Source organism: Streptopelia decaocto (assembly GCF_964273445.1).
Source record: "Streptopelia decaocto genome assembly, chromosome: 1".
NCBI classification, from domain to species: domain Eukaryota; kingdom Metazoa; phylum Chordata; class Aves; order Columbiformes; family Columbidae; genus Streptopelia; species Streptopelia decaocto.
Genome location: NC_138663.1, coordinates 78,804,461 through 78,817,869, shown reverse-complemented (window position 1 = coordinate 78,817,869; position 13,409 = coordinate 78,804,461). Strand labels below are relative to the sequence as shown.

The 13,409-nt window shown below is 39.0% G+C and overlaps 1 protein-coding gene across 1 annotated transcript in view; it reads right to left on the bottom strand.

Annotated features, from left to right (window-relative positions):
- Nucleotides 1–1,008: 1,008 nt before the first annotated feature.
- Nucleotides 1,009–13,409, bottom strand: part of LOC309452098 (uncharacterized protein) — a gene marked incomplete at both ends in the record, with an annotated part of 50,841 nt that continues 38,440 nt past the window's right edge. Inside the window, 9 exons of the mRNA XM_082075950.1 lie at nucleotides 1,009–1,231; nucleotides 2,381–2,498; nucleotides 3,653–3,717; nucleotides 5,149–5,330; nucleotides 6,590–6,755; nucleotides 9,126–9,321; nucleotides 10,647–10,811; nucleotides 11,636–11,872; nucleotides 12,677–12,775. Of these exons, the coding sequence (XP_081932076.1) occupies nucleotides 1,009–1,231; nucleotides 2,381–2,498; nucleotides 3,653–3,717; nucleotides 5,149–5,330; nucleotides 6,590–6,755; nucleotides 9,126–9,321; nucleotides 10,647–10,811; nucleotides 11,636–11,872; nucleotides 12,677–12,775 (1,451 nt within the window). The remainder of the gene's footprint in view (nucleotides 1,232–2,380; nucleotides 2,499–3,652; nucleotides 3,718–5,148; nucleotides 5,331–6,589; nucleotides 6,756–9,125; nucleotides 9,322–10,646; nucleotides 10,812–11,635; nucleotides 11,873–12,676; nucleotides 12,776–13,409) is intronic.

The window sequence follows — 13,409 nt, the reverse complement described above, 5'->3', positions numbered from 1 at the left end:
GCAGTGATCTTACTAGGCATGTTTGCTCCCATTGAGAAGCTACATCATGAGTGATATCAATGAAATATCAGACATTAAGTGTTTTTAGAGATGTTTTTCCAAGTAATGACTGCTGGAAGAGTCTTTTATTGAAGATTCTCTCTGGGCTAGGTTGTCCATGGAAAGCTGTGAACTTGCAAGCTTTCAGCACTATATTTCAAGGCTTACTGGAGGTTCCTTAAACAAGAAAGTAAATCTATATACATGTATTATAAATGCAGTGGTCATTAGGATAAAAATAACCACATAAGCTCAGGCACAGACACAAAAAAATAAAAGAAACTTAAACACCTATCACTTTATTGCATCAGTTCAGAGTAATTTTACTCAAACCCGACACTGAGATGTGCTGCAAAATTAATACACCTTTTTTTTTTTGCTTGCAATCCATTTTGATTGTTTAATGTGTTCAAGCCAAACCCCAGAGTCATCATTCAGTTCTTGTTCAGAGAGTGCTCACTGACAGCCCTGGGGCTCTTGCTTGAGCAAGGGCCATGGGACTCAGTTGGGAACAAACTGCTCTGGCCATGAACCACACAGCAAAGGCCATCAGAGCAACCACGCAAGTGTAACTCGATCGGCCATTGAGAGCTGTAGGACCAAATACAGAGCAAGAGGACTTGAAATAAAGTTGGTGAAAAATGGAAAAGAAGCTTATTGTAGATTTCTTCTTTTTAATTTTTCAAGCATAAACAAATTTATGACACTTGAAAAATTTTGGCTAGTCTTCCTGTTGGTCTAGAAAGCGACTGAGAGCAAGAGATTGGTAAAATTCCCCAAATTTTGAAAACCCCCTATTGTTTCAGATGAGGAGAGAAAGAGGATAGGGTAAAGCAAATTAAAAATCAATGTTTCAAGGATATTTCTTTGAACACCCAAAATGTAAACTAGCTGTTGAAGTCAGTAATTAGACTCCTGTTGTGCTTAGAAAAATTGAAACATAGTTAAAGTTATGAGATGACCTCTTTTTTACATACAAGTTTCCTCACTCTCCTCTGATGTTCTTGCACTGGGAAGGATTTCTTTTTTATTGTCAATAGCCGCTTCTTTGCTGGTTGATCTTTCTGTATTTTTAATATCTGTTGTCTCTTTGCCATCTAGTTTGAAGCGTTTCATTATTAAAACAGAGATCACTATGTATAAGAGACAGCATCCTGCCCGTAGTCCTGCAATGAGGCCAAGATAGACATTTCTAGGAGGAAAAAAAAAAAAAAAAGTGATAAAATATTTTTATATTAATAAAGTTTGCCAATTCTGAGTGAAACCAAGTAAGACATCAAGTACACCTTGGCAAAACTATCTACTCTCAATGAGATATTTCTCCACATTTTGAGAAATAACAGACAGAAAGTCAACAATCTCATGATATTTAGCCCCAGGCAGGTTCTATCATAATCAGGTCCTATAATCCCAGCAGAAATGTCATCTGTCTGAAGACTTCTTCCATTCAGCAGTCCGTATTTTAGGGCTGGAACAGTGGAAGCTGCACCAGCCGGGGCTTTTTGCCTGTTGTCCCAGCCTTCCCCAACTCCCCACTGGCAGCACTTGATGCTCCTGGCCCCAGCTCTCCATGCACCACCACTCACACAGAATCACAGAATGTTAGGGATTGGAAGGGACCTCAAAAGATCATCTAGTCCAATCCCCCTGCCGGAGCAGGAACACCTAGATGAGGTTACACAGGAATGTGTCCAGGAGGGTTTCGAATGTCTCCAGACAATGAGACTCCACAACCCCCCTGGGCAGCCTGTTCCAGTGCTTTGTCACCCTCACGTTGAAGAAGTTTTTTCTCATATTTAAGTGGAACATCCTATGTTCCAGTTTGCACCCACTGCCCCTTGTCTTATCATTGGTTGTCGCTGAGAAGAGCCTGGCTCCATCCTCGTGACACTCACCCTTGAGATATTTATAAACATTAATGAAGTCACCCTTCAGTCTCCCCACTCATTTGGGTACCCTCTCCAGGTGGATTTTGTGAGCGGTCTTATATATTAGAAAGCAGAGAAATTAAGGATGAGGAAGAGCATCTTTAATGCCACAGTCACTCCATGTTTGTTCAGTCTCCCACAAAGTCAAGGCATTCAGTGCACTAATGTTTCAATAAAGGAACTAACTCTGGACATGTAAGGCAGTGTACTGCAATGTCATACATCAAATTGAATCAAAATTATTTGGTTTATTTGATCTATTAAGGCCTCATCAATATAAGGAGTTTTGGTGCTCTTAGTATCCTAATCAGTCAACTGAGAGTTGTCGTGGGCAAAGTTACACCTTCGTCCTTGGTGCCCAAAGCTGCCTTAGAAGCCAAATGCGTAATCCCTTACTGAAGATTTCAGCTTACCTGAATGCTTTTGTGTCATACACCCGGCAAGATCCAGATCCCCCACAATTTTTTGTCCCCCATTTCAAGCAGGTCTCATCTATCAAGGCACCAAAATAAATAGGAGCTGGGAGTCCTCCTGCAAAGAAAATTCTTATTATATGATCTCAGACATGAAGATCTCAACATTTAATGTCATGGTAAAGAAATGAGGAAATGAATCTCAGGGTTTCTGAATTATGGCTGCATAAAATGGGACTAAACATCCACCTCCAGCTTTGAGACTCCAAGTTAGTGAAAATATTTAAGCAAGTACCTGAAGGGAGCTGAAAGAATAGAACATTATAGCATTATTATATTCAGCAAGGGAAATGTTAATAATTCTACTTTAATGGCATTTTTATTAAAATTCTAACTTCTGTTGTTTAAAGAAAAAATGTAACAAACATTTCTTTTTCAGTCCCTGGTGTGGAATTATGTGCCATTACACATTAATATTTATGTATACCAATGTATTAATAATATTCAGGTATGACGTTCGCCATTAAAAACTGTTAGCTGAGTTTAAAGAGCTGAAATTAGATACTTGCTCAAAACCAACTAGGTAGTAAGTATATTACTTATGTAGTACTGAAAGAATTCCTTTTAGACAGCCATAATGCTTTAATATAATTAGTAAGCTATTTCAGGGATAATGTGCAGTTTTGTGAAGGAAACTATTTCATAAAAGCACAAGGTTGATTCTGTGCAGTTAAAATATGGAGTTAAGAGAGAGGTCCAAATGATTACTTGGGCTTGTCTGCATAGGGAAGATTTCAAAAATCAGCAAATAAATGGAGATAAGGCAATGTTTGCTAGAGGCAGGGCTCACTACCTGTCTGAAAACCTGAGTGATTATTTATTGCAGTTAAACACAAGAAAGAAAATAATAGACAAAGTACATGGCAGCTCTAAGTGAGAAATTGCTAGCAACAGGGAGCATAGGTGTTAAGGATATCAAGACTGATCAAGCTCAGGTAGTTGTGTCCACGAATAAAAAAAAAATAAAAAATTCCTTCCTTTACCTGGTTCCCTTGCTGCAGAGAAAAAATACTGAGATAATTATAATGTGTAATTACATACCAGGAAACATGTAGCAAGCTCTAGAAATATTTTGAAACGCATAGTCTGCTTCCAAACAAAAATTTTGGAAAATTTATCTTGCTTTCATCTGGAGCAAAGTCATTACACTGGCTAGCCTGGGTCTATCTCTTTGACCACCTACTTAAATCCCACAAAGAAATGAAGTTTTACCTAGTATTCTACCACATAAAGTTTCAATCCCAACAGCAAATGATTTCAGGTCTGGTGAAACAGTTCTAGAAAAGGAAACAAAAACATTACATTGTTTTGGAGAACAATAGAAATACGTAGCTGTAGCCATCTGGTGAACATCTGAACATGCCCCATTGCAAAGGTATTATGGCCTACCTAGCATAGCTCACTCAATTTGTAATTGAAAACATTCACCACAGTAAAAGTTCAGATGTAGAGCCTCCTTCCATTGACTTCAGCTGATGAACTCTCATTGGAATAAATGGGAGATTCTGCAGAAACTGACCTTGAACCCAAGGAGAAAGATTGTAAAGACTTCTGGGAGAGGATGCACAGGAAACTTAAAGTAAACCTACTAAAAGTAGGCAGTTAAGCTCCAAGAGGCTGCCTTTCTTTAGAAGAGGCAATACTGTGCAGTGGTGAACAGAAGCAACAAGGGTGTGCAGGCCTTGCTAGCTACATAGAGGTAAAATCCACCTCTGCCTCTAACATTTTGCAGAGAGACAGTGAATGTGAGTTACCTGGCTATAAAAGCATCTCATTCCTACCAGTGGAGAAACAGCCCATCTCCATCAGATGAACTGGAAGAATTCACATAAAGCAGAGGGGTGTACTGAACTGGCGCAGAGGGCAGAGGCAGACTTGCTATGGCCACACTATTTCCTGAACTGGAGTCTATACATCAGAATATTGTCTTTTCAGCATTAGCGTGAAAGGCTTCTGATTATACACATTACTATTCCGAAAACTTTTTCCAGCAAAGTTAGTTTTGTCCTTAATCCAGGCATGTGGTAAGAACAGCTACACTTAGAAATATTTCAGAAGTATCAGCAGCTTAGGAAAAAGAGTTATCTAGCCACATGTACTGACTACTGAAGATTGCAATTCACCCATGAGCATGACTGGAAAGAAAATTCCATGCAAAAGGCACAGAACACTGTTTTTTCTTCTGAGTTTAAAATAGCAGCGCTTCTTTACAACTGAAGGAATAAAAATGTAAAAATTACTGCTGCTGACATAGTTCTGTTCATACCAGTTTGACAAAATGGGAGTATCAGGCTTCTCACAACACAGAAAACATTCTGAGGCAACAAAACTTAACAAAGGTGTTTTTATCCTCAGTAACGTGAGCAGTACAGTCACCTTGGATATGGCTTAGCACCACATTTTGTTTCAAGTTCATTGCTGTGTTATAAACATCCCTGTCATTGGAAGTGAAAACTAATGTTTAGGATGAGCATAAGGCCCACCCATTTCATCACCAAAGTATCTATTCAGCCTTAAATTGGAATTAAATAGGTGGACAGGCATTTGGCTGTGCCTCTGAAAAGAGCTGGATTTCAGACTACAGGCAAAGACTCAGAGACGCAATTTGATCAGCATGCCGTTCCTCACAATAGGAATTAAATAGTAGACACCATATTCTGTTTCTCTTTCCCCAAGCTTTATGGTCAAGGTAAGGTAAAGTATTTCACCTAAACATAATCATGTATGTAGGAGTGCCTCCTAAGACTAAAATAAATGCACATGCAGTCTGTAATGCTAAAAAGTAGGGAAATGCTTTGGTACAGCTTTCTCTTTGGCATTGTCCCAAAACTGCAGAGGAATTGCCAAGTCCATGCCCTTGTCCTTCCACACAGCTGCAATTATGAAACACCTGAAAGGAAAAGATGAGAAGAAGAATTTATTTCATCAGAAATCAGTGGCACAAAACTATTTTAGTAGCTATATTTTTCACTCGCCATAACAGGCAGCCTGTTGTTTACACTGAAAGAATCTCCCTAATCATCTTTGCAGACTGGTGGCCAAGTTCATTGCTATGCTCCAGACGCTTTGAGCTGCTCCAGAGACACAAAGCAACTGTGACTCTAGTTTCAGCTGTGCCATTTCTAGGACAGAAGGTGCTCTGTTTAAAATGGGCCCAAGCTACAAAATTCAGACATGAACTGTTATCCAGCCATTCTGCTCAGGCATCCTATGAAGTAAATGAGTAACAATAAAAATACAGAAGTGGACCCAGCAATGCAATCATGAATATCTATCATTATCTATCTAAAACACCATTTGATGCTGGATTGAGAGAGGGCTATTTCATAGCCTTTGAAGTTAGCAGGAAACATGGGTTTGAAAGCCAGTTCCCCTGGGCGAAGCAAGAGAATGTTGTCGGGATATAAGGATATAAGCTTGGAAACGTTGCCTGTCTCTTTCAGTATGGTTACAGTAAGACAATTCTGCTTCTGCCAGAAGACATTACCATTTTCACACACTTCTGCAAACCTACTGTTTTTAATGGTATTGCCCAGGTAGGGTTGTTTGGAGTACTGGAAACAGCTTTGCTGCTGATACATTGAACAAAATGACCTCTTGGCCATTCAACTTAGAGTTATGACTTGCTTGTTTGAGCTATGGCAGCTCAGGAAAGCAGGATATTCCAGTGTGATCTGTAACAGTTTGTGAAACCAGTACTCACAATTTTACACAGGTCTGCTGCACGTGAGTTGACACTATGGAATTTTGCTAGTATAACAACCAAACTAGTGAAGGTTTTCTAAGGCAAACCCCTCTTAGCTGTATTGTACCTATGCGGTAAGAGATCTACTGAGAAACTTAAAGCCAAATTTATGGTCATTTTGCTGAGAAGAAAATAAATTACAAAACAAATTGAAATAAAAGCATTCAAGAAACATAAGCCAATAGTCTGAGACTTTCATGTCTTTCCTGAATAGTTTACTTGTCTCACCCCAACTGTTTTAAAAATCTTCCTTGCAAACTTGCACTCATGCTGTTTCTGCTACAAGGTTAAATCATACAGAATGGACATTTGAGTCTACAGGACTTCTTAATCACAAAGCCAAAACACTAACAGATGGAGAAATCTAACTATGTGTATGATCACCTATCCACCTATATATTTACCATGTTCTTTCCTGTCCCTGTTGATGATTTACATCCCGCAAAACAGGCTGTCATGTAAGTGATCCCATTATCCCCACATACAGGGTCCCACTGATCCAGCTTGCAGCCACAGTCAGCATTGCAACTGGCCATGAAGTTGTTTTTAGGAAAGGAAAGATGTTTTAATCTGGAGGAAAACAGGAAAAAAGTAAAAAAAAAAAAAAAAATCAGTTTAATTATATTGTCAAACAAAATATTAGAGGGTAGGCAGGAAAACCATGGAGAAAGTTTAGCAATAAACAGGGACAGGTAACTGGAACAGGTAACTGCTACCATCCAATAGACTGTGCAGTTGTCATATGGAGACTGGGCTAATTTCAGCTAAACCAAAGCTCCACTGAGATTTTTTCATCAAGATTTTTTCATTTTTATGGATTGTTGCTGAAAAGGCATGGAACTCACAAACTTGATATTATTGGCTGGGAGGAAATATTTGGTATTTTTCATTTGAAAGTTCAACCCAAGAAAAAGAAAATCATACCTAGAATCTCTCATGCCTTGTAGACTGGCCATGCTTTTCTGTAGCAGTAGATATCATACCATATCTGGGTGATATAGAACTACAGCAAAAAGACGTCCTTAACATTTTTTTTCACTGGATCAGAGCTGGTTAGTAGTGATGAAAGTAGTGTCTCACTAAGACATGAGACTTAGTGAAGTGCTACTTTCACCTCAGCTCTGACAGTTTTCAGCAGCAGCCCTGCACCTGGGACAGGCTTGAGCCCCATTTCTCATCCGATCTAATTTCTTGTTATGTATTATCATGGACTTCCATAGCTTTCACCTTTACCAACATATCTGTAAGAAACATCAACCTCAAGCCCCAATGAGCTAAACTAAGTGGGTGACAACTATCACTGAGAATTGAAAAAGTGGCCAGCAACTCTGAGGGCACGGTAGCTGGGCTCAATTTTCAGAAAGTGTTAGGAGTCTACCATCTACAAATCACCCCTACCTTGAAGTGACTCACTAATAAAAAGGAAAAGTGTTCGAAACTTGCCTTTTCTTCCTCCATACCACTCCATCCAAAACACACTTCAAGGGGGTGTGTTTTTAGGCATTTTTCCTAAGTCTTTTAGCAGGGAAAAAAAATGGGGGGCTAGCCCTTGCTAGGCTGCTGTTCATCTTCAAACTACAAATTGTTAAACGGATATAACAGTATGTGACTCGCTTAACCAGAACAATCCCAGCACATGCTAAATTCTCTATCCCCAGTTCTCTCGGACAAACTGTAATTGCTCTTTTAGTATATGCTGTCTGAACATTTCTTCTTATTTTTAATTCACTCTACAGCACCAGATGTTGCCCTCAACCAGACTTATCTCCACTGCACAAACTTCTGACATCGTTTATGTAACTAACCTCAAAGATGAACTGGGTTTTGGGTTTGCCAAGACAATTTTGATATTTCCCTGAACATAGGCTCAGTTTCAAAAAACACAGGACTGAGTTTCTGTCTGAACTGAAAATCACAAGCCCTGCTGGATTCAGTTTAATCCCTTAAAATCCCTTGAAATTTGTTGGACCAGGCTGAATTAAACTTAAACAGTAGGCAATTGTGGCATTCTGCTAGGGTCAGCAAAATGTTCTTAAGAAAGCATGACCATGGTCCTGGTAAGGGAGGGAGATTGTCTGTTTGGGCAACACACACCCCTGATGTGACCACTTTCTAGCTCACAGCTGAGAAAATGGACCCAGTCAGGTCAGCAGCTCCAGAAACCAAGGCAGGCTGGTAATTTCCCATGCAGGTTGATAAAGACTGATCAAGTATATTGTCCCTTCTAGGGGCAAAGCTATTGGGGGACTACGGGGAAGCCACTTCCAACACTGTTTTTACTTCCCACTCTCTACCTGGTAGCAGAATAACAGCTTTAAATAAAGGCTTTGAAATAAAATATAAAAATTTAAACCGCCTGTGATAAATTTTGTATTAATTAATGATTTATAGAATACAGAGGTATCTTCTCAATATCCAGCAATAAACAATTTAGAAAAAGAAATGTCTAGTTTAAGTGAAATGTCAAAAGCAAAATTGGGGTATTCTGCCCATCACCAACACTAGGTGTCTTTTCAGCCTGACAAGTCTATCTCCAAATCCAGGTTTTTCTTGTGTTTGTCACCACCAAGGGAGCAGTAAAATTACATAATCACAATAGCTCCATTGCAGCAGAAACCACACTGATTGACACTAGCAGATTATGTAATACAAGCCAGTTTCAATGAAAAGTGTTGTCTTTAAACAGACACATACAGTTTTTTTCATGCAAAAGGATATATCACTATGCTACAGTAAATCAACAGAGAAGCCATGTTTCAGAACTCATGCAAATTAAAATCAAAATGTTTCCAAGAGTAGAAGGTTTGAAGTAGAGATGAGATAACAAATCCAGATTAGGTTGTGACTAGAGGAACACAGGTGCATGCATCATGTTCTGCACAGTACAGGAAGCAACAATGACAAATGACACAACCAACACAAACCTAAGCGGATACAAACCCAGAGTAGGGCGCTGTCAATCCAGCCACCTGGAGCACCTCACAACTGCATGTAAAGTACAAGAGGTTTAACAAATACGCTACTATAAAGGTGATACATGCAAACTTTGCCATTTCGGTTATGCGAAGTTTGAATTTCTTGATCAGAAAGCCTCCTAGAAACATCCCCATGATTGTGATTGGTAGAAGTATCACACCTGCAAATAGAAAGTAACAAAAATGTTAACTGCTGTTACTTGCATTGACCCTTTTTGGAATAAGTATCTGGCTCTCACAGTTTCCAAAATATCAGAAACTGACCTTTTTTCAGACTGGCCCTTTGAGGTTCTAAGAATTTTTATTACCTTTAAGTAATTTTGCTTACTTCCTCATTTTCTTTCAAGTCATGTTACAACTTTAAAAAGCTTATTTCCTAGATATTCCCTGCCTTTTTATTAAAGTGTTTGTATTCATACTGATGTAAAAAAACCTATACCAGTGCCTGTTAGAAACTAGAGTAAATGAGATAAATGTGTGCTTCTTCATGGGTGCTTCTTCATCTATATTAAAATGTTCAACATTTTGAAAGTTTTTAAAAAAAATCTCCAAAACAGAACATGAAAGGAAGCAGCATCTGGTTTTGCACTGGATTCCATTTTACTCTGAGAGTGAATCATGGAAAGATTTTCGTTTAGATTTAATCTGTTCAGCATTTCACAAAATCCAGCCTTAATACTTACATGCTAAATAGAGACCTTTTACATGGTTATATCTTAAGGGGTTTGCCTTTCTCTGTGGTTTTGTTTGTTTGTTTGTGTGGGGTTTTTGGGTCAAAAAAAAAGATAGGAAAAAGAAAGTTCTTCCCACATTTGTTCCTGACCCACAGCAAAGCAGGGCACCTTCAGATTAAAGTCATGAAATCCCAGTTATTCAAATACCCTGGTCTTCTTGCCAGGTTATGAGACCATGTTAATCACTGTAAGATTAATAAAATTTCAGCATTCTCTTCTTAATAGAACACTACAAAGAACATATTTTTGAGGGAACTTCCAAATAGAAGTACTTTGATCTGAATGAAATTACTCAAAATTTTACGTTTTGGTTTCTTATTGCGTATGAAAATTGCTTTTGCAATAAAAACTGAAGAACATTTATACTGAGATGTTACTCTGAAAAGGAAAATCACACATTTCATTAGACTTTTTTCTAATTTTTTTTTTCTTTTAGTTGTTACTTAGTTACAGTGCTGTGTGGTTTTTGTTCACTAAGATACATTCGTAACACAAATCTCAATCTTTGAAAAAAACTTCAGCCAAAAAAACCCCACCCAGTTCTAATAATCCTCTAGCTCACTAAATTAGGAACATCAGGAAAATTAGCATTAAAATTAACATCAATTTTCAAAATATAGTAGGAAAATCAATAAACCACTATACGATTTTTTTAACCAAAAAACTTTATAGAAACTCCTCTAACAAGGAAGGCAAAATACCAAAGAAAAGCTTCCTTTTTGACAGTGGAATTTAAAAGGACAGGTACTTACCAATTAGAAAGATGGCTTTTGCCACTGATACATTAAATTGTTGCTCCATAAACTTTGTCTCGTAGGTTATCACCCCAACAAGAGAATTGTACTGCAGAATAGTGAGAAAGATGAACACCAGGAAAATTGGATTTCCAAACAACTTCTTCAGAGCTGGGAGGAAATCTGAAATGGAGAGGTATATGCTGTACACCTTGCTAAACATAGAGAAGAGTTGTTTTGACATGCTTTAGATGATAAAACTAACTTTGATTTAATTACTGGCTCTACTGCAGGTTACAGTTCTTTGCCTATCAAAATATGCGCTTGTCCAAGTGAGAGTTTTCCTCGTTGCCAACACATGAGTTACAGAAGCAGGAAGGCTGGATGTCATGCTGGATGCTGGATTTGGAATCAGAAATCCTTTTATTATTTTCAGGACTATTCATCAGAGCCACTAAGGCTTGCAATGCTGATCCTCAATGCCCGTACACAAAAGGGCCCCTAGGGGAGCATTAAGACTCTATAATGCACCCAATGAAAAGTTTGGTGCCTAAAGCAGGAGCCTTCACAAATCGTATGAGAGCCCTGCATGAGGGTGATATTGAGAGAAAGGGAGCACCTGACCCAGGAAAAGACCAAAACCTTTCCTGAGACCCTTGATATCTAAGTCCATAAAATTAAAGTGAAGACAAAAACCTATATTTAGCCTGTAGTCTGGTGGTTAGCACACCTATCTAAAAAATGAGAGTTCAAAACACTTCATGGGAAGTGCCCTAGTCACTGAGGGTAGAACGTGCATGCATACATCCAAATAAAACCTTTGGTGGACTGAGCCCAGTGTGTAGTTGGGTCTAATATTGCCTATACAAGATTAATTTAAGCATTACTGAGCTCATACACAGGAGCCATGAATTCACTCAAACCCCTGCAACAGCTCTTGTAGTACAGCTCAAAGTGAATTCATCCAAGAGAATTCACATGCAAACATCCGAGCAATACTGTTTTACCTTTTACTGCCTCTGAGAAATTTAACTGTGGCTGAACTGGGGAGTCTGTTTTACAGTGATCTCCTTGAACAGGCAAGTGACTAATCTTCATTTTTTCGTTCTGTCCTTCTTTTGGTAAGGAGGAAGGCAGAAACCAGAAAGGCAATGAAGCAATGAAGTTGACTCCTCCACAAATGAGCAATCCAAGCCACCAGGCACCAACCCAACGGGTATCCTTAGGATTTATGCTTATGGCATCTATAAAATACAGAAAGACAGGAAAATAGATTAAATATCACAATTATAATATTTATTTTTACTTTAACTAGTGATACTATAGATATCTGTGTATTTATTATTTAAAGACCAGAACAGAGGTGATTCATGTTTCTCATGAGGAATTGAAATGCAGCTTGTATCAAATCAGTCCCATGCAATCAAAAATAGAAGTCTACATTTAGACCCCTGGTCCCATTTCCTTGCCACAATTTTCTAACACTTTCTGTGGGAATAAGTGACAGCAAGAGGGCCCTTCCCCATCAAAAAAACAATTTCTCTTTCTCAATTTCCCGCTGCCTCCTCCTTATTCCATCTCCAAACTCAACAGTTTTTCCTTGAAGTTCCTCATTTTTTTCTCTGGAATTAGAGACCTGGAAGTGTTTTTAACAATGAAATGAGTTTTCATACAAATCTCTGCTGCATGCTTTTTAAGAGAACATAATTTTTGCCAGGTGTTGAAAGTGTCCATGAACAAAGACCTTTCTCTAGCATTTCATTTGCTCATTTGTTCTCAAATGCACAACAAGTGTATCAAGTGTGTGTATAGGTATAAAAGTAGGTATTATACAGAATGTTTCTGCAGCAGGCATAGTGGTCTTGCATCACGGGCTATTCCAGTCACACTGCATGCAGCAGATATTAAAATGTCATTAATACCAGCTTTTGAGTAGGAAAAGCTCTCTAGAGAGCCCCCCTTTTTGGAGAAGTAAGCTGGGAAGGTGCTTGTTAGCATGCAGGTTCCTGCTGACCTGTCAGCTAACGCACCACCCCATGGTCTCTTACCGATATCCACAACACCGATATCAACCCAGAGGCTGGCACAGAAAGATCCCAGCAGGAAACCCAGGGTCGGCCCGAACATACCTGAGGATCTCACCAAACCTGTAAGAGAAGGGAGGCAGCAGGGAAGAGTGAGGAAAATGTTCCATGGACAAGCACGCCTGCTCCTCTGTGGGCAGGGGAAGGAGAAAGGAAGGAGAAAGCAGAAAAAGGGCACAGGCTGTGCGGAGATGTCTACTCTGAAGCTTCTGACTAGCAAGAAGATAAGCAGTAAACTGCCAGTGCACTATCTGCAATGTGGAAGCAGACTTCTTCATCCACACAGGGCTTTGCTGAAGGGAGCATAGTTTCATGTGGACTCCTGCATTCATTTCATTGGCAAGATCAGTGTCTTGGAGGGAACAGGGAACAAGAGAATAACACTGCAAGAATTTTATCCCTCCTCCTCCCTACTCTCTCAGATTTTTGTAGCTACTTCGTTGAGCTTGTAGCAGTTAACTAGTGAACATACAACTCTAGGCTCATTGGAGGTATCATAAATCTACCTGCAACTCTATTTGAAGCTTGCATGATGTTCTGTGATTGTAGAAGTCAGGACTTTCCCCTGTACTTTATGTTCAGGTACCTAGTTTTATTTTAAGTAGCAGTATTTGATCTGATGATGTGCATATAAGAAGGCACATCTTTGCAGTTTGGAGTCACATTAAGATGACAGAGACAACAGAGGTGTGTAGAC